The sequence below is a fragment of the Rutilus rutilus genome, assembly GCF_951802725.1.
Source record: "Rutilus rutilus genome assembly, chromosome: 21".
Lineage (NCBI taxonomy): Eukaryota > Metazoa > Chordata > Actinopteri > Cypriniformes > Leuciscidae > Rutilus > Rutilus rutilus.
In genome coordinates this window covers 23,359,020-23,378,726 of record NC_140226.1, presented here as the reverse complement: position 1 = coordinate 23,378,726, position 19,707 = coordinate 23,359,020, and the positions used below count along the sequence as shown (strand labels likewise).

Here is a 19,707-nt window from a genome sequence, read left to right as displayed (position 1 = left end):
ATGCTGAATATCATGTCATTGTGACTTTCATTTCATTTTGCCCTTTAAATTTATTAGAATGTAAGCTAATGTGGCTTTTTTTTAAAGTCATATTGAATATTGCGCTTATTGAAACTTGAAACCTTCATTACTCACTGATTCGGATCTAACAACATATCGTTCCTGTCTAAGATTTTTATTTTAATTTCATATTATTATTATTTATTTTTTTTCAAGAAACTTAAAATAAATTTTAAGTAAATGTGTATTATTTATACACCAGTTTACAAATCCAATTTTTGGAATTCTAAATTTGAACATGGTAAAATGTGTTAACGTCACCATACAGAATTACAATTTTCTTACTGCCTGTTTTTTTATATTATTTACACTGATTTGGATCAGACAACATATACCGATCTGAGGTTTTCATTTAAATGTTGTTTAACCTTTTTTATTGAAATAAATGTAATAATCATTTAAATTATCAGACAATATTAAAATACATTTTGATTATGTATTTATGTAGTATTTACTAATTAAGCCTAGGTGGACTTTTTTTCAAAAATTTTGTTGAATTTAAGGGAATATCTCAAAATTCCCTTGATAAAATGTGCTAAATTGAGCTAAGTGTACTACAATCTTCTACTTCATTATATAAGTAGCCAAATGTTTTTGTTAAAAATTGCACCTTTTGTGCATTATTTTTAGGCATGTTTGTTTATGACCTTTTGACCTGCAGGCGTGCACGGGAGGTGGATGCACCCTCAGTGACCCCAGCGTGGCCCACACTGAAGAGAGTTCACCGGAGGAAGTACCTGCCCCCAACATTCTGTCACTCTCCCCACATTCCCTCAATGTGTCCTGGACCCCCCCTCTCAAGCCCAACGGTGAGTGGGGTTAAAACTAGTGCCTGGCAAAGGTGAATTCATATTCCAAATGGCCGTTTAGTTAAGGGTGCTTCATGTTTAATGATGGGTTAGCACATAGAGAAGGGGACAGGAAAAGAGGAGCACTTTGTGTGGCGGTGCGACTGGGAGAGTGTGGTAGAGCGAGAGAGAGCGAGACAGAGGAACGGAGGGTGCTGCGTTTTAAGTGGATGAAAAGTGCTCCCTTTTGACTGATGCTGTGAACTGCAGCTTTAGCAGTGGCTTTCAGGGGCGCAGCAGCAGGTTCATTCACTCAGCCTGAGCACCGGATGGGGGACAACGCTACGGCCCTTGGGTTTGAGAGCAGATGCAGATTAGGAAAAGTGCTTCTAGAATTAATTTCTTTATGCATTTTAGGAAACGTTGATTACCATGTGTGTGAAAATCTATTGTATTTAGTATCTGACTAAATCATTTTTGCCTTATATAAAGAAAAGCATTAGTTTACATGGTACAAAAAATATTGAAGGATTTTTATTTATTAAATAAGTAGGAGTCATTTAGTAAACAATATATATTTTTTCATTGTTTTGATTTTGAAAGACCACATTATTTATTATTAATATATTATTTAATTAATCTATTGAGTAATTCATTACAATATGATTTTTGAAGTGAGGGGTGGGTTAAGGCAGTTAAAACGTCCTTAATATGTTCTGACATATTCCGACATGATCCGATATGAAAATAGTTTTCAGCTATTGTGTGCTATTGTGTTTTGAAAACGATTAATTCCACCTCTTAATCATGTGCAGATATAAACTGTAATTTTGGTCCAATAAGTAGTCCAAATAAATAAATGTCTTTGTTATTACAGCGTTCAATAAGATACGATTAAGCAGGGCACAACTGATTGAACACTATAAATTATATTGCTGTTAAATTATACATTTTACAGGAGTGTTCAAAGTCTTTCACATTTTTAAATACTGAAAAAAATAACTTAGTCTTGTTTAAATGTTAATAAGCATTGAAATAAAAAAATACAATAAAAATATAGTTTAATGATATTATTTGCACGATTCAAAACAATGAATCTGCGCTGAATTAAATACACAATCTGAAAAGTATGGATGAAATCTCTTTTTACAGTGATTACAGAAAATACATAGCTTATTAGATTTTATTATTTAATGTATTATCCATCTGAAGACCTACTTATTGTATCATTATACAACTATTGCAAATTTGATTTATTTAATATTTGTGCATTTTTAGGGTTAGTTAAAGCCCAGTGTGTTTGTTTATATCTATTTCTTTGTGCATTGGGCCAAGCTGAATTGTCCTCCTTTTAACTGACCGGTCCATCTTGAGGGGTGTGTTCTGTGAGCAGCTATAAAGAGAGCAGGAGCAGTATACGGCTGTGTTTACATGTTTTACAGCACTCTTTCCCTAATGGCCGGCTTTAACAGAGGGCTTTAAACAAAATGGCCAGTTTACACCAGGGCATGTGAGGAAATCAGTGGAGCAAACAGTGTTTGGGTATTAAACGTGTCCTGGAATAAAGCATCGTGATGGAGGGGCAATTTTAGCCTTCATTGCAGAAGTACAGTGAAGGCCGCAAGTTCTTCTAGATTTTCAGCCATTAATGAAATTTTATTTTGGCTGATGTTTAGATCATTTCTTTAAAGACAATATGTGACCCTGGACCACAAAACCAGTCACATGGGTAAATTTTTTGAAATTGAGATTTATACACCATCTGTTATACACATACATAGCTTTCCATTGGTGTATTGTTTGTTAGGATAGGACAATATTTGGCCGAGATACAACTATTTGAAAATCTGGAATCTGAGGGTGCAAAAAAATCTAAACATTGAGAAAAACGCCTTTAAAGTTGTCCATTTATGTTCGTGGTTGTGCTGCATTCACTCACAAAAATAAATGTTTTATATATTTACGGTTGGACATTTACAAAATATCTTCATGGAACATGATCTTTACTTAATATCCTTATGATTTTTGGCATAAAAGTAAAATCGATAATTTTGACCCATACAATGTATTTTTGGCTATTGCCACAAATATACCTGTGATACTTGTGACTGATCCAGGGTCACATATGTGTTTGAATTATTGACTGTAGTTGTTATTTTTTGCACTGTTAGGACATCTATCGCATTTTTGAAATTATATGAGAGGTTTACATGTCGAGCACAACCTGTATTCCCATGTATGCTATCGCGCATATGCTAAACGTGTATTAATTTCCTCCACAAAGGTGTGATTAGCAGCTATGGTCTTTGGATGGATGGCATGCTGGTGCAGAATTCGTCCCTGATGGGCTTTGAGGTCGGTGATCTGTCCCCGTGGAGCCTCCACAGCTTCCGTGTGCAGGCCTGCACGGCTCAGGGCTGCGCTCTGGGGCCCCTGGTGAGAGTCCACCACATTTACATTATGTTAATTCCTCCTCTGCGTGTCAGATGGCAGCTCAACATCATAAAGGTGATCGATTCACTCTGTTCAATAAAGCACCTTCTGCTCACGCTTGACATTTGGTATAAATGCCACTCTGGGCTGGTTACTGCTTTGATGGGCTATATTTGGGCATTTTTCCAATATGTGTGCAATATTTAGTCAAATGGCCAGTTCTGCGGACACAGCAAAAGTTGGAACAAGCAGCGAGAGGTTGAGTGGCTGTGGTTTCAGGCTAAGATGTATCCGATCATTTAGTGGACAGATGGTGGAGAAAATGCCGGCTGTGAATTTTTATTTATATATTTCCCCCCCTGTTTTTAAAATTAAAATAATACCACTTAAATGTTACATGCTTAACATATGGATTTAAAGCGAATTTAATATTTATTTATTTTTATTCTGGCAATGTGAATTGCCGCTTCAACCTACACTACAGTTTTAAAGTGTGGGGTCGGTATGATTATTTAAATGTTTTTGAAAGAGGTCTTTTTTTGCTCACACATTTATTTGATCAAAAATATAGTATTTATATATAATATCATATAATATATTCGATTTATTTGATCAATAATAAAAAAAAAGAGTAATATTCTAAAATACTATTCAAATTTAAAACAACTTTTCTATTTTAATATTTACTATGTAATGTATTCCATTTTGTGATCAACCTTAATATATTTATTTTTATTTAATTATTTAATATATATATATATATTTTTATTTGTGAAAGTCTGCTGTCACTTTTGATCAATTTCATGTATCCCTGCTGAATCTTTTTTTTTTTTTAATGTTTTGTTTAGCATATTTTGCTATTTAATGTCAGTAGAAAAGCTAAATTATTTCAGACAAATTATGACTTTTTTATCGAATGTAGACAAGTTATTTTTAAGTCAGTTTAAGTAAAACTAAATGCTTAGCCCTAGTTTTATGCAGTCACTTTCTCTCTTTCTGTTGCCAGGTGGAAAGCAGGACTTTAGAGATGCCTCCCGTTGGTCAGGTGACCCTGTATGTGTTCAGCGAGACGCCACATTCAGTGCGAGCCAAGTGGGATGCCCCAGCTAAGCCCAACGGCAACCTGACCTACACAGTCCTCTTCACCGGGCCAGGTAAATCAAACTTAACTGCTCCCCCTCACACCTTCACTCCCTCCTTCAGTTCCTCAGAGTAAACGCAACACTGCCTCCCTGCGTGCTGCCTCTGCTCCTTATATTGACTTCTACTGTTTTCCCTTTGTTTGTTTACAAACAAAAATGTTGAAAGTTCAGCGAACCTTAGCACAGCCTGCCTACGCAGTAATGGGCTTAAATGAATTGTTGTCGGCCTCCATTCTGCTCAGGCTGACTGCCGGGTGCTATCGCAGGCCGGAAGAGGCTTTGGGAGGACACCCGCACTCATCATGCGCTCTTCTCCTCTCGTTTTTCACGAGATGAGAGCGGACAGGTTTGTTAAAAAAGCGTAATGGCACGTTCAAAAGGAATCTCCCACTGCTCACCAACCTGATCTCCGCCTTAGCTTTCCTTATGCTGGTTAGAGGATAAACGCTTGTTGTAATGAGAGGGTGAGGTGCAAACACACGTTCTCTATGTAAATCTGTCAAGTTCATGAAGCAGCTAGGTTCATATTGTACTGTACGTACTAAACATGCATTCTTACTGTCTATGCCACTGCATATATAGCTTTATTGGGGCTGTTGCCTAGTGGTTAGTGCATAAGTGACAAGTTCGAATCCAGCTTGCAACATTTCCAAATCTTTTCATTAAAGTGGCAAAAGGCCATATGATGTACATTACCGTTTAAATGTTTGGGTTTAGTAAGTTTTTTTTTATGTTTTTTATTTTTTACGGCAAAAGTGACCGTAAAGACATTTATAATGTAAAAAAAAAGAAAGAAATCTATTTCAAATAATTGCTTCTTTTTTTTTTTTACTTTCTTTTCATCAAAGAATCCTTCTTGAGCACCAATCAGCATATTAGAATGATTTCTGAAAGATCATGTGACACTGAAGACAGGAGTAATGGCTGCTGAAAATTCTGATTTGTCATGACAGGAGTAAATTACCTTTTAGAATGTGTATATGTATATATATATATACAACATTAGAAAATCGATCTAAACTTTTGATTGGTAGTTTATATTTAAAAGAGCAACCAAACCATTTCCATTTATTGCTCCATAGGGCTGATTTGATCTATTTTCAAGATTCAATTTGCATTCATATACTGTCAGTATGTGAATGAATTGGGTGTAATTTTGAACCCTGTGTCCCCCATTCTTTATTTCACATATCCTTCTGGTAGGCATCCAAAACTCTGTGTATTCCTGGTCAAAGTCCAGCCAGTCTCAGATGAAAAGAGTGACCTGCACCTCTATGTGTCAGCACTTCTTTTTGTCTGCCAGGCCAATAGAATAGATTGTCTCTCTCCATTAATCAAGAGTTCATCTGTACAGCTTACAGATTCTACACATTTAATCCTGCCAACAGGCCTGCGTGTGCATATTACAGTATGTGTGTTTCACTAGTCTACCTAAATGAATACATTGACATTTTTACACAACATAATCGTCCACGATCAGCAAATTATAACCCTTAATGTGCTTGTTTGTAATAACAAAAAACAAAAGAGAAACAGAGGTTGATTCACAGACTGCCATATTACTCTGTCAGCGTCTAATTAAGCTGAGCTCACCTGATTGTTAATATTTGTGGGAGATCGCTTACAAAGCAATCAGCCGGCCACTTTCATGGACTCAGGCCTTACCGTGTATATACTTCTGCTGCTTGAATGGATAAATAAGAATCAAATTTGTCAGAGATTTGCCATTCAGCTGTTGTTTTTTTTTTTTTCTGTGTGCAATTGACTTGTATACTGCTGAATATGTAACTTAATATATCAGCAGTTTGCTGTGGATACTCTCAATTTGCAGTTAATCTGAGGTAGTGTGCAATAGTAGTTATATTTTAGTAGTAGTAGTAGTAGTAGTATTATATTTTCTATTGAATTAAATTAGTTTATTTCTACGATTAAGACTTCGTATGTTCTGATTTGATTTTGGTGTTTTTCAGTCTTTGTGTTGGGAAATGAATAGTTCCAACATGAAAGCAAGACACTTCATATGGTGGATATCTCGGTAACGTCGCCGGGCAGCAGTTTTCTAGGTAGAAAATAGGCATACATGTTACAATTTTTGATTTGCCTTATCCATTTTGATAACATATTTCAAATCATCAGGACAATCAGACATCAATGGTTACATAAAGTTTGCTTCTTACAGTCTAATCAAGCTTAAACCTGAATTTTTCAGTCATTTCAGAGATGATTGGCTGTTTTAACAGAAAGGTGGTCTTTACATTTACAGCTGCAATTTTTATCAAAATTATTTCTGCAAAATTTCTTCTCTTCATACAGTCCCTGGTCAAACATGTTACTATTTGGGGAAACCGTATATTATACTTAAGTAATGTATCAGATTTCCCCTTTGATGGACACAGGCCTTACTTTGTTTACTTTGCACTGGCTACCACTTACGGTTTGCATCAAGTTCAAGACATTGATGCTTGCACATAGAACAGCCACGGGCTCTGCGCCCTCCCTCACGAGTCTACATCCCCTTCAGAAGCCTGAGGTCAGCAAGTACCTTCTCGGAAAGGCACAAAATCACTTTCCAGAACGTTTTCGTTCGCTGTTCCTTGCTGGTGGAATGATCTTCCCAACCCTATCCGGAATGCCGAATCCCTGACAATATTCAAGAAACCGCTGAAAACTCATCTCTTCTGTCAGCACTTAAAAAATAAAAATAATAATTTCAGTATTCCTTATCTCTCCCTCTTCTAGCTTGAACTATTCTAAACTATGTCTGTTTTTTGCCTCTTTATGATGAATCGCTTTTGTAATCCTCATTTGTAAGTCGCTTTGGATAAAAGGGATAGATGAATAAATGTCAATGCACTTCTGTTGCTCATATAAATAAGTTACCATTGCCATTCAGCCGTTGTTTTCTTCCGTTGTGTCATTGAGTAGTATACTGCTGACTCTGAAACTTAATATACCAGCAGTTTGCTATGAATCCTCAGCTTGCAGGCCAATCTGAGGTAGTGTGCAGCCCAGCAAACACCGACCAGACTTAAAAGTAGCAATCTGACAAGCAGGACGAGCAGCTTACGGACTCAAGATTGTAATCTCCTAGTACAAGCAGATGGAAGTGACCTCTCACAAAGGCAGCCACGTCCCCCCTCTCATAGAGCAAGAGCTTTGAAGTATTCTTCTGAGCAGAGAGAGCAAGATTATGATGTGCAGGGGGATTGATTTGAGAGAGTGAGATCACCGCCAGTGGACTCTTCCAACCAAACTCCTGTTTTCCCTTTGCTGTGCCACGCAATTCGTGCGCATTTGTTGTTGCTGTTTTTACAATGCTACGTCTGATGGAGATGATAGCTTACGCTGAGTGTGAAGTAGTATTTGTATGCTTTTTCTTGGCTTCTTTGATTATATCATTGGCTCCAGAGGGTTCAGCACTGTTTATTTTTGTATTATTGTGGAGTGTGCAATTCGAGAGGGAGGGATTGTTCACACCAAGCTAGCAGGGTCAGATCCACAGGCGTCTCTCTCTCTCTGTCTTTTGTGCCAGGAGAGAAAGAGTTTAAGCGATTTCTCCCAGTGGATTGCTGGAGAATTTATCGGCGGGTGGCTGGCTATCACAGATTAAGGGAAATGTCGATCAGTAATGACCCCTCTACATGTTAGTATTGCAGTAAAGCCAAGCTTTTATGTCAAAAAAATCGGAGTGGGGGCTATTACACATGACAGGGGTGATCAAGGGACTGTGGACCGAGGCTAGCATTATTAAATATTGACTACTCCTGTGATTTATGTAGAGCTTCAGGGAAAAAGTGACTTTTTAACCGTTATATATTCTTTAGTCTCCAAACCCTACCATTTATCTCTTCGTGGAAATAAAGTGTGTGTTGGCTGCATATTTCTTACTCCCAGTTGAGAAAGGGGGAAAAAACTCTTAAAAAATGAGACTGATGCTGTTGCGGCAATTCGTTTTATAAACCGCCAAAAGCAGAATAGGTAAATTGGAAGCAATTATAAGATTTGACTAAATAAAGGCTGAGCTAGTTGTAGATGACAGAGAATGATTCTTTGAGGGCATAGAACTTAGATAAATTCATTTTGCTTGTTTATTTTTGCTTAAACAAGTAATTTTTACAAGTTCTGGGTGTGTTTTTTCTTCTTCTTTCATTTGCACAGTAATTTAAAATGTCAGCTAAAGACTGAAGCAATGGAGGAGAGATACATTTGTGGCTTCCAGTCATTGGGGTACTTCATGCCTATTGATTTCTTTATGATGCTGCATTTAGAAGCCTTTAGATGGGGAAAGGGTGGAGGTTATGGACTTACACACACGCCTCACTTCTTCCTCTTCCCGTGAAGGTAGAAGTCTATCTGGTCCAGAGGAGAGGTGAGAACTTGGGGGAATTAATTCCCTTTTAATTTGCAAGCAGGGCCGTATATCCTGCGGTCGATTGCATTACAGTAAGTGGTGGTGGCTGGGGACTTGGAGGCTTGGCTCTTGACCTCTTGGTTAATGTGCACACATGCATTGGCCTGACTGAACACATTACAGCCAATGGGTGGGAGTGTTGAAGAGATGTGTTTAAATTTCTGTAATGGTAATTTTGTTATGGTAGGTTGAAATTGTGGTGCCTTTTTTAGCATGTACTATTGTTAAAGTTGAGATGTAATGGCAGGAGCAACCTATTTTCTTCCGAATTGTGACGTACAAGTGAAACCAAGACAGGGGCTTGATTCTGTTCATCGGTTGTTGATTGGATGTAGGCAGATCTGAATCTTAAGTTATGATATTTTTATTTAAACCCTAACCCTAAAAACATGCATTTAGAAAGTAGACTGGGTGGATTTCCATTTAATTTCCTTCATTCCCCCATGTGAAATGTGTAATTTGCCAATGATGTCACCAAACATAAATGCAAAAACAATGACTCTTTTTAAACAGTTTACCCACAACCCATTTGCTATTCGCCAAACAAGTAGATAGCACCACCCCAAACTCATGCCATTAGTTCAGCCAGTGTTGCTGTTGTCAGGCTGACTGGAATGGTCAAACAAAGCAATGTTTCGCTTCAGAGAGACAGTGTTTATTATACTACTGTAGGTATGTACAGGTAAATCTATACTAGGTCCAGGGAAATCAACTAGCATTTGACTTACATAGTTGTCTCTGCAGATTAAGCAGAATAAGCGAAAAGTTACACACTTCACCTTTAAGATGTGTGTGTGTGTGACTCGTAGTCTTATTTGGGTTGTGAATTTGAAAGGGCAAACACATTTCTCTTGGGGAAATTTTAGAATCCTTTCATTGCGTTTTATTTCGATAATGCTTATTACGGCTAAGTATGTGGGCATCTCGGTTATTTTTAATGGATTTTCTTTGTTTCCTATTTTTAATACAGCTCTTTATAAGGCTTTTACCAGATTGACAATATGCTCACTCACAGGTTTTTTTCTGCCATTATTTATAAAATTGTATTTCTATTTTTGCCGCTATTTTTTTTTCTCTCTGTGGATCCGGCTTCCTGTGTGTTGAATCAATGTCTGAGCTGGCAGAGCAATCAATCCCCATTTCTGGATTAAGACCCAGACAGCCAAAGCCTGGGCTTCCCTGTGTCAGCAGGGCACTGCGGTTCACACACACATACACACACACACAAAGTGCAGACTGTCCAGCATCCTCTCAGTCTAAAAAGGGTCAGTGTGCTTAAAAGTTTTTTTTTTTTTTTTTTTTTTTTTTATATTAACAATCCTCTAATTTATAACATAAGTTTGATCTGTGAACCAAAATACCCATGTATCATGTTGACACCTCGCTGTCAATGATCCAAGAAAATTGGATCTGTAATTAGGAGCTTATTGGCAAAGTGATCATCATCCAAGTTCCTGAAGTTGTCCACAGGTCAGCGTGGCTCTGATCCTTTGATGGGGCTTTGTGGATGTTAAATTGTGTCTCTGTGTGTTCCAGGTCAGAACTTCAGCAGTTTCGAAACACCAGAGACAGAGACGAGAGAGCTGCTCAGCACTGGTAAAGAAGGCCAGTGGGTTTCCATAGGAGGACTTCTGCCGTATTCTAATTACACCGTGCTGGTGAAGGCCTGCAACAGTCAGGGCTGTGTAGAGAGCTCTCCCACCAGCGTCTCTCTCCCACCAGGAGGTCAGTACCAAACACAGCTTTCTGTAATAGAACAACATTTACATTTGTTATACACAGACTAGGTGAATTGACACGTGCCACACGTTGATTATATGTACCCTTAATTTAAAGTTTGGAACTTTGCTTATCCACAAAGGATTGTTATTGTAGAAACCACTGGTTCCAAACACAAAATCTAAGAAATTTCTTTTTTGACATGTTAGGATTTTTTTAATTCATTTATGTTTTATTCAAATTTTATTTTATTTTATTTTGCAGATACTTTGTAATACTAATTTTATTTTATTTTATTTTGCAGATACTTTGTAATACTAATATAAGTATAAATTTCATCAGGAACATTTTGTTTGTTTATTTATTTAATGATTTATTTAACAGATAATTATTTTCATTTAATTGATAATTTTTGTTTAATTATTTTATTTATTTGTGGTGGAAGGGGGGCTTGCTTTATAGAATAATAGCATATCTGTAGCATACAGTATGTGCCATATATGTGGCAAGTGTTGCACCTTGTCTCTTTTCTTTTTTTTATAGGAAAAGAAATGTTTAAATTATTAGATTATGAAATAGGAGTCGGCTGGAAGTTATGGAATCTAAATGATCCTCAGAAATCTCATAAACTCCACTGGCTGAAACGTCAACATCTGCCAGAAAGCTGACAAGAAAATGATTAGTGCAGTTAGTTGTAAATCAATATGCGGTAACTCGCTGGGATTTTGTACACAAACCAAAAGGATGCAATCAGCTGATATTGAATTTTTCCTTCCAAAACATATCTTCATCAGTAAAATCTGTATTTTCGCATATGCAATTTTGAAGGCATAGAGCATAAAAACACTATGTTTCCATAATATTGTCATGTTCTTCATTAACAGACAGTCTGTAAACTTCAGCCCTGGTTCATGTTTGACGCAGAGCTACAGGCTCTCTGCTACTAATGTTTAATCACATGCCTCCACACAGGCAGAGAGCGAGCTGTTTGATCAGGCTGAATCTACTGGGCCCCGTAACGCGGCTTTGTACGGGGCCGGCAGGGAGACATTGGACATCTGCTGGCTGACAGAGAACAATGCCCGCTGCTGGTGATCTAAAGACATGTCATTTCCTGTCTATGGCAATGGCAGATAAGAGCGTATGCACACAAGAGTAGCCACTATAAGTTTATTGCCACACTAAGGAGCCACACTTTCCCACTGTTAAATTGTTGTTGATTTTAATTATGACTCTTATGGCTCTAGAATGTTCTTTTTTACGACCTTCTCAGGCACATGAAAGGTAACAACTCATTGGTTAAATAGGCCTTGGTCCATCCTTCCTTTTACTTAATGATGTGAGAACTTATTAAGCTGATTTATACAGAGAATGGCTGTTGGGAGGCATGTGACACGCACTGGGTTATATGTGTTTAAGGGAAAGGTAAATTACCATGGAGGAGATAAAAAAAGACAATTTAGTGATTTCTGCCTTCCCAACCCCCATTGTGTTCAGTGGGAAGGAATGGTTAGAAAAGAGGGGGTCAATGGACACGTGTTTCTTCAGATGAGAGTGGATATTCAGTGCAAACATTTCATGTTTGAATCACTTTCTTGTTTCTCTCCCTCTTACTCCTTTACACTCTTACCCCGTGTCATAACTAGGCGCAAAGTGATAGTTTTCATCCTATTGACTGATTTTCCCCTATAAAATAAATGTTAAAAATAATTAAATAAATAATTTTATAATAATTAATAGCTTCCTGAATTCTATTTCAGATCTTTCCCTCGTTACCCTACCACTCTCATGCCTGTTTTAGCTAAGGGATCATCGGACGATCACTGTAGCTGTCGGAACATTATATTATATTATATTATATTATATTATATTATATTATATTATATTATATTATATTATATTATATTATATTATATTATATTATATTATTATAATTTTATAATATATTATATTATATTATTTTAAGCTTCCTGAATTTCAGTTAAAGCTCTTGCTACTCCACCACCTCTATACCTGTTTTAGCTGAGGGATCGTCGGACATTAACTTGTATCTCGTTTGTCTCGTATGTAAAAGTAATGTGAACCCTTATGTTTTGGCCAGACAGCTGCAAATTCCCTAGCCAGGACCCGTGAATCCACAGAAACACACACACATTTCCTGATCAAAAAGACTGGCGAGAAATGCCTTTTGGCCTGATAACCTACTTTGCTTAAACGTTCTATGACAATTATTATTCTGTCTGTACCTGAAAGGAGAATCATTTTCCTGTAGGGAAAAGAAAATGAAGTTGCTCGGACACGTTTCATGAACAAACATCAGCGTTTGAAACCCTAGAGCTCTGCCATTGTCTCATCTCTCACGGAGGTGAACGGAGCGCTCATTCCCAGAGGAGTGCGTATGGATTGAGGATTGATTCGGTGGAATGGGACATGGCCTTGCATGTTCTCAGATGATGAAGCTGACCTGTAAACGCCACTCCATGTTAATGCCCAGCCTTTAAATACAGACCAATCGCTCTCAGACGGCCCCGTTAAAAAAACGTCAGCACACCCAAGTTAAAGTTCTGCGAAATTGTTCAAGTTCAACACAAAGACATAAGTATAAATTTTAAATACCACACTTTTCCCTCCACTTCTTTCAGTAGATCTTTTGGTTTGTCTGAGCTGAACTGAAGCCTTGTCTCAAACTGTCCTTGTTATATCAAAGAACAGACGGAGTAGAAGGCTTAGGATACAGACGAAACATAAAAGTGCATAGTTTAAAATGATTAGTGACACTTTTGATATACCTGAGGAAGGAGGGAGGTGAAACAAAGGAAGCTTCATGCCGACTGTTTGATGAAATAAGGCTGTGAGGAATTAACTCTTTTGTCAATAGGTGTCTTACTCTCGTTAGAAGAGAAGCACTGTCTCTCTCTTTTCTCTCTATACAAACTTTAGGGAAGAAATCAAATGCTTTGAACGTATTGTTTATTCCTCAGTGTGCTTAACATACAGGTTAACGCCTGTATTTTTTGGTACAGTAGTCGAGGGCATACGCAAGCATTCACTGTATGAAACCTTTTTTTCCAAGAATCTTTTCTGTGCCCACGTAGAAATGAGTAACGATACGTAACCATGGCAGTTGTTGTTGCACTGTTGTGCTTTTTGTTTATTTACAGTGCTACATTTTAATGATCATTTCATATGAAAATGTCCCACATTGCCACTGCTGAGACATTCAGACACAAAGAACAAAGACTCTATGAACACAGCGCCACTCTTCACTCTAAAATGCAGCGCAACGGACTATATACTTCTTTAATTCACAGCCTTTGATTTGATAATCGCAATTTAAAGTTGATATCCTTATTGTGCCATTGTTTTTCGTAGACTAGTCCTACACCATGCCAGCAAGGACCCTGACAGTGCAGATAGGCCTTTTGTATTTTAACATCTAGCCCTATAATACCATATCTGAATCTACAGAAAGCCTTTTTTAATGCAGAAGTATGCTTCTTACATATATCATGTTATGAGGTAGAACATAACAAATATGACTTTTGTCTCCTTTTATCGAATATTTGTGTGCAGTTGGTGGTCTCTTGATAAATTCAGTCATCATCGGTGCTCTTTTAGACTGTGTGTGTGTGTGTGTTGGTTTTCAGGTCCAAACTATGTAAAGTAGTATTGGCATCTCTGAGCTGCGGCAATCTGTAGGGACATGGTCCAGACCTGTCCATATGCTCATCATCATCATTATGTTTATGACTGGTTGGCTGGGCTTTGCACTGTTTATTCCTGCCCAAAAGCCATAGCAGCAAAGGCAGATGGAGGAAAAGAGTGAAATGGCTTTCATCCCCAAGTCCATCTAGCAAAGCCCTATCCACTCTTCTCAGAGCAGCAGCATCCCTCTGTCAAGCTTTTTCTTGCCTAATACTAGCACATGGACATTATGAAAATTGCAGCTTGGCAGTAAAACTAATTTTGGACCACTGATTTGAGTGATGATCCGACCCCCGCTGAGCACGAGCCACGTCCCCGCTCTCACATGCAAGCCTATGTAGGGTTTGGTTCAGACATCCGCATCTACCTTCTCCATTCAATCAGGCTGTCACCCTGTCCTCCTAAATGACGCATGGGTACGTCAAGCTTTTGAAAGTCCCACAACAGCTTGGCATATCCATACTCTTTATTGACATAATTGGCAGTTCCATCGCTCATCAATCAAAGTATTAACATCTTTTTTTCTTGCTTTAATGTCAATGAGTTGATCTCATTTAGTTCGTTCTCTGTACACCAGAGACCACGGAACCAGGAATTTAGCCTCACCCTCATAACCCCTTTATTTATTTGTTTGTTTTAGCTTTGGCCATCGCGGGCGTATTCAGTTCTAATTTGTATTCTATCAAGGCGATTCTATTTCAGAGTGGCCAAAATGACTTAAGTAATCAACAGTTATTGAGTTCTTGTTGCTGGACAAGAGGAGGGTTGATTGAGAATGAGACTTCACTTAGGGAAAGGACTTCACTTGAAGCATTGGAGTGCTGTATTATTGAGGCTGATTCTGACTAGATTGCTCCTCAGAATAGATGATTTTTGCCTGGAGTCCTCCCTAAGCACTGAGACAAGACCCAGAATCAAGTTGTTTTCTTTTGTGATGGCTGAGATGTTTTCATGTGCTTCCAGGCAATTTTGTAATATAGTCTCAATGACTTGTGGATAATATAAGACATTTGCAAATCATGAGATCTATGTTGAAATGCAGTTACACTTTGGTCAATTTTTTTTTATTATTAGACATTTATTTGTAGCATTTTTGTATTTTATTTGTTTATTTTAAAATATTATATTATATTATATTATATTATTAATTAAATTACATTTGACCAACATTTTTTCAATCAAGGGTTTCGTCAAATATAGAAAAATATGGTATTAATATTGTTAAACTCACAGATGTTATTTGAATATGTGTGTATGGGGATATGTGTGTAAGTGCCCTGGCCACAGAGATTGTGTTGAGGACGGATGACTCTCGCAGTAAATAGAAGCCGCAGTATTATCCGCGGGGTTGATGGTGCGTTGGGCTAGAAGCGAGGCGAGGAGGCTCAGAAGGGGCCAGGAAGTCCTTGTAAATCAGAGGCGCAGAGAGCTGACCGCACCATTAGACAAGTGCCATTCACATTCTCCGCCCGTCTCTTGACTCTCTCTCTTTAAAAACAGAGGAATTCTCTATCCACTCTCTTTGTCTGTCTCTGTCTCTCTCTCTCTCTCTCTCTCCAATCTGTGATATGCACAGATTAAAGACTGACCATTGACAGAATATTCAATCTTTTAAGCAAAAAAAGGAATGCACTGTATATACTTGTACTATCTGAAAAGAATGTATATACATTTTAGATTTAAAAAATATATTAAGCACAGTCTTTATAAAATATATTGCCCTTTCTTTCAGCAACCTATACACTACCATTCAAACATTTGGGGTTAGTTCGATTTTTTTTAAATGTAAAAAAACAACAATTCGTATGCTTACCAGGGCTGCATTAATTTGACCAAAATACAGTAAAAAAATATATTTTGTGCAATATTATTACAATTTAAAAGGAAAATTATGTTAATTACTCGCCCTCATGTCATTCCAAAACTGTAAAAGTGGTTATCCACTGGAGGTGAGTCGTACAAATTTTATTAAATACAAACTAAACAAACCAAGACAAGATCATGACTTGAAAAGGCATGAGACTGACAGCAGGTGGGCACAAACAATACACAACACACCAACATGGCTAACCTGAGGGCTAAATACAAAACTATGGGGAACACATGACCAAAACAACCAATGACAAGATGGAACTAATGAATATAAACCAATGAAATGGCAAGACTGCTAACAAGATATTAGAACAATGAACCAATCAGAACATGACACATGAAGCAAGGGAATGAAAACAAGACACATGAACAGGGAAGCACAAGACATGATAACATGAGGGGAATAGGGAATCACATGACAAAACTAAATTACAAAATAAAAGACATGAACAAAACCTAAACAGACATGACAAATTATCAGCAGCCATTACTCACATGATCCTCTAAATAATTCTAATATGATAATTTGGTGCTCAATAAAGATTTCTTATTTTTCAATGTTGAAAGCTTGTTATATATATTCTGTATCTTTTGAACGGCAGTGTATGTTGACATTTATGAGTCATTGAAAATTGTGTTTCTATATCAGTAATATTGATGCTTTTGATGATTAAACCACAAGTTCAGATAAATCTAATGTATTTGTAACATAGCTGAAATATAATGTCAGCAACTAATTGAAAACCATTTTTTCCCTTTAAAACCCTTTCATAGAACCTCTCAGGGTGTACATTAGGTCCTCCATAAACACAGTGTGTCCCATTGCGAGTGTTTGTTGTCCAGCATGTGTTGTAGTATGTATACATTAAGCTCACCCCTAAAACGCTCCCATTCCCAGCAGTGTTTCTACCCATGTTCTTCAGCATATGCTGCACCGTGCAGGTCTTTTCTCTGCTCCACTTCACCTCTGCATCCTCTCCACATACAGCTCCAGATGGCCTTCTGCCCCCCAGGCTGGCAGCTGCCACCCCCACCTCGCTGCAGGTGTCCTGGGCTGCTCCAGCGCGCCACAACGCTCCCGGACCCCTGCGCTATCGGCTCCAGATGAGAACTTCAGCTTACCCACAACTTCACCAGTAAGCTCAGCTCAACAAAGCAATCAAGACCTTTTACTGTGTACACATTTACTTTTCTACACTAGTGCAATCATCAGTGAACAATAGTACATTTTGTGCTGAAAATACAAAATGATCTAAGACAGTGAATCTGGAGACATGCGGGATACATTTGATCTAAAGAGAAGAAAGCAGCAGTTAGTTTGTTGTAGAGCAGATGTACAGGAATATCAAATAATAGGCCTAGACCAGGGCTGTCCTTATGAAAAAAAGAAAGAAACAAATGTTTTATCTAATATATATGCATTACATGCTCCCTGACAACAAATTGCAATTTAATCAGAAATAGGGGAATTCTCATTCTGTTGTAATAAATAAATGACTAGGCGCATGTATTATATATCACCCTCATTTCCTGGGATTCTTTTGAAATGTATTTCATTGTTCATGTGATTTATTTATTATACTCCATGGTAAATTTGATCGTGACGCTCTGTGGAAGTTGACGCTTCTTAAAAACCAGCAAAGATTTGTTCCAATCAGCAAGACTTGTAAGCTATTTAATGCAGCGTGACTATATCTATTTTCATTTCATTTCATTTCAATAAAAATATCAGCTTGTAATTTTACCAGAATTATGACATATTCTAACCATAGAAGCTGATGCGCACATTCAATCCTAAGATTACATTTGATTTTATTTGCCAACTAATCATTGGAAAAGATATTTTAAGCATTTTAAAGGACCTATTAAGTCAGTATTGGAATTGCAGTCTTTATCGAGAAAACAGGCTAAATATTGCTTATCCAACAGTGTTTTTATTTTTATTTTTTATAAATCAGATGCCCTCTAGAATGGGAATAAAGTATGAAATCTTTTTTATTATTAAACTTTTATTTATCAAGGACCCATTAAATTGGTCAACAGTGACATATTTCTTTTAAACTTTGTATTCACCAAAGAATGCAAAAAAAAAATCATAGATCACAGTTTCTATAAAAATATTAAGCAACACAATAGTTTTCAACATTGATAATAATAAGAAATGTTCCTTGAGCAGCAGCAAATCAGCGTTAGAATAATTTCTGAAAGATCATGTGACACTGAAGACTGGAATAATGATGCTGAAAATTCAGCTTTGCCATCATGGGGAAAATGTACATTTTAATATGTTAAAATAGAAAACAGTTATTATAAACTGTAATATAATTTCACAATATTTTTTTTATCAAATGGATGCAGCCTTGGTGAGCGTAAAAGACTTTGATATGTCCTGCACACATTTTCTATTGCAATAGGAAATATGTCAACACAGGGGGAAAAAAAGTAGAAGAAAATGAAGATTCCAGAATGCAAACCCCTCTACTGGATGTCAACTAATCATTTTTTGCCATGTAACGCTGTTAAGTTTAGTGTAACGTGTTTGCACATGTACTTTTATTTCTGTCTTCAGGTTAATGGACAATGAGACCACCGTCTTTAGTCACATGGTGAAGGAACTGGAACCCTTTACAGAGTATCATTTCAGACTGCTGGTGTCCAACAGCCACGGAGAAACCAGCAGCCCATGGGTCTCTCTTTTTACTGCGCAAGACAGTGAGTTCCACAACTGACACACACACACAATGTTCACAAACACAACAGAAAATCATTAAGCACACAAAGAGTGTGTTGTGTTTAACCACATGTCAGGCGGTTCCTCTGTGAGGCTTGTCCAACAGAAAAGAGCAGGTGTTGAGAGAGAGAGAGGGCCAGTGGGCAGAGATCTCTAGTTAAAGGTACGCCTCTTCCACATGACCTTGCCGGTGTCATTTTGGACTGATTACTGTAATAGAATCATATTAAGGCTCATAACAGACACTCTCTGCTAAGTTATAAATTAATTATACTTCAGCCTATTAGCACATACATTATAATTACTGAGCCAGTATTTGCATACACTCAGATTGCACTGTATTATGGACCATCACCTCTTCATTATCATGCTTAGAGAAAACCCCCTCCCCCTCCCCACAATGCCCTGCAGCACTTCACAACTTCTGCTTTTGGGAAGAGTTTTCCCTCCATCTGAGGGCAGAACTACGTGAGCTGAGTAACATTCACAGCCTCATTGAGACTTTTTGTTCAGTATCTTGTCTTGGATTCTGCTTTGGTCTACTTGTGTTGCACCATGTGGCTGTATACTTGATCTTGCACTTTGCTATTAGCATTCTTTATGGATGCTTAGCATGACTTTCATAGGTTGCATCGTTCTTTTGGCATGCCTTGAATATACTGCATCAGATACGTTGTTGACCACTCAAGAATATGTGTAGTAGTTTAAACTGGGTTGAATGAAAACAGCTTTTGGTTGGATGGATGGATGGATGGATGGATGGATCAACTCTTTTTTTATATTGTTTTTATGCTTTGATTGTGTGGCTTTGGATTTAAAAAAAATTGTGTAAGGATATCATAATCT

General features: G+C 37.4%; 1 protein-coding gene across 1 annotated transcript in view; it reads left to right on the top strand.

The window, feature by feature from the left end:
- The window catches only part of ush2a (Usher syndrome 2A (autosomal recessive, mild)), a 219,274-nt gene that overhangs the window by 101,833 nt on the left and 97,734 nt on the right, over positions 1-19,707 (top strand). The window contains exons 35-40 of the mRNA XM_084393685.1: positions 722-869; positions 3,133-3,284; positions 4,288-4,435; positions 10,371-10,559; positions 17,119-17,266; positions 18,700-18,842. Of these exons, the coding sequence (XP_084249811.1) occupies positions 722-869; positions 3,133-3,284; positions 4,288-4,435; positions 10,371-10,559; positions 17,119-17,266; positions 18,700-18,842 (928 nt within the window). The remainder of the gene's footprint in view (positions 1-721; positions 870-3,132; positions 3,285-4,287; positions 4,436-10,370; positions 10,560-17,118; positions 17,267-18,699; positions 18,843-19,707) is intronic.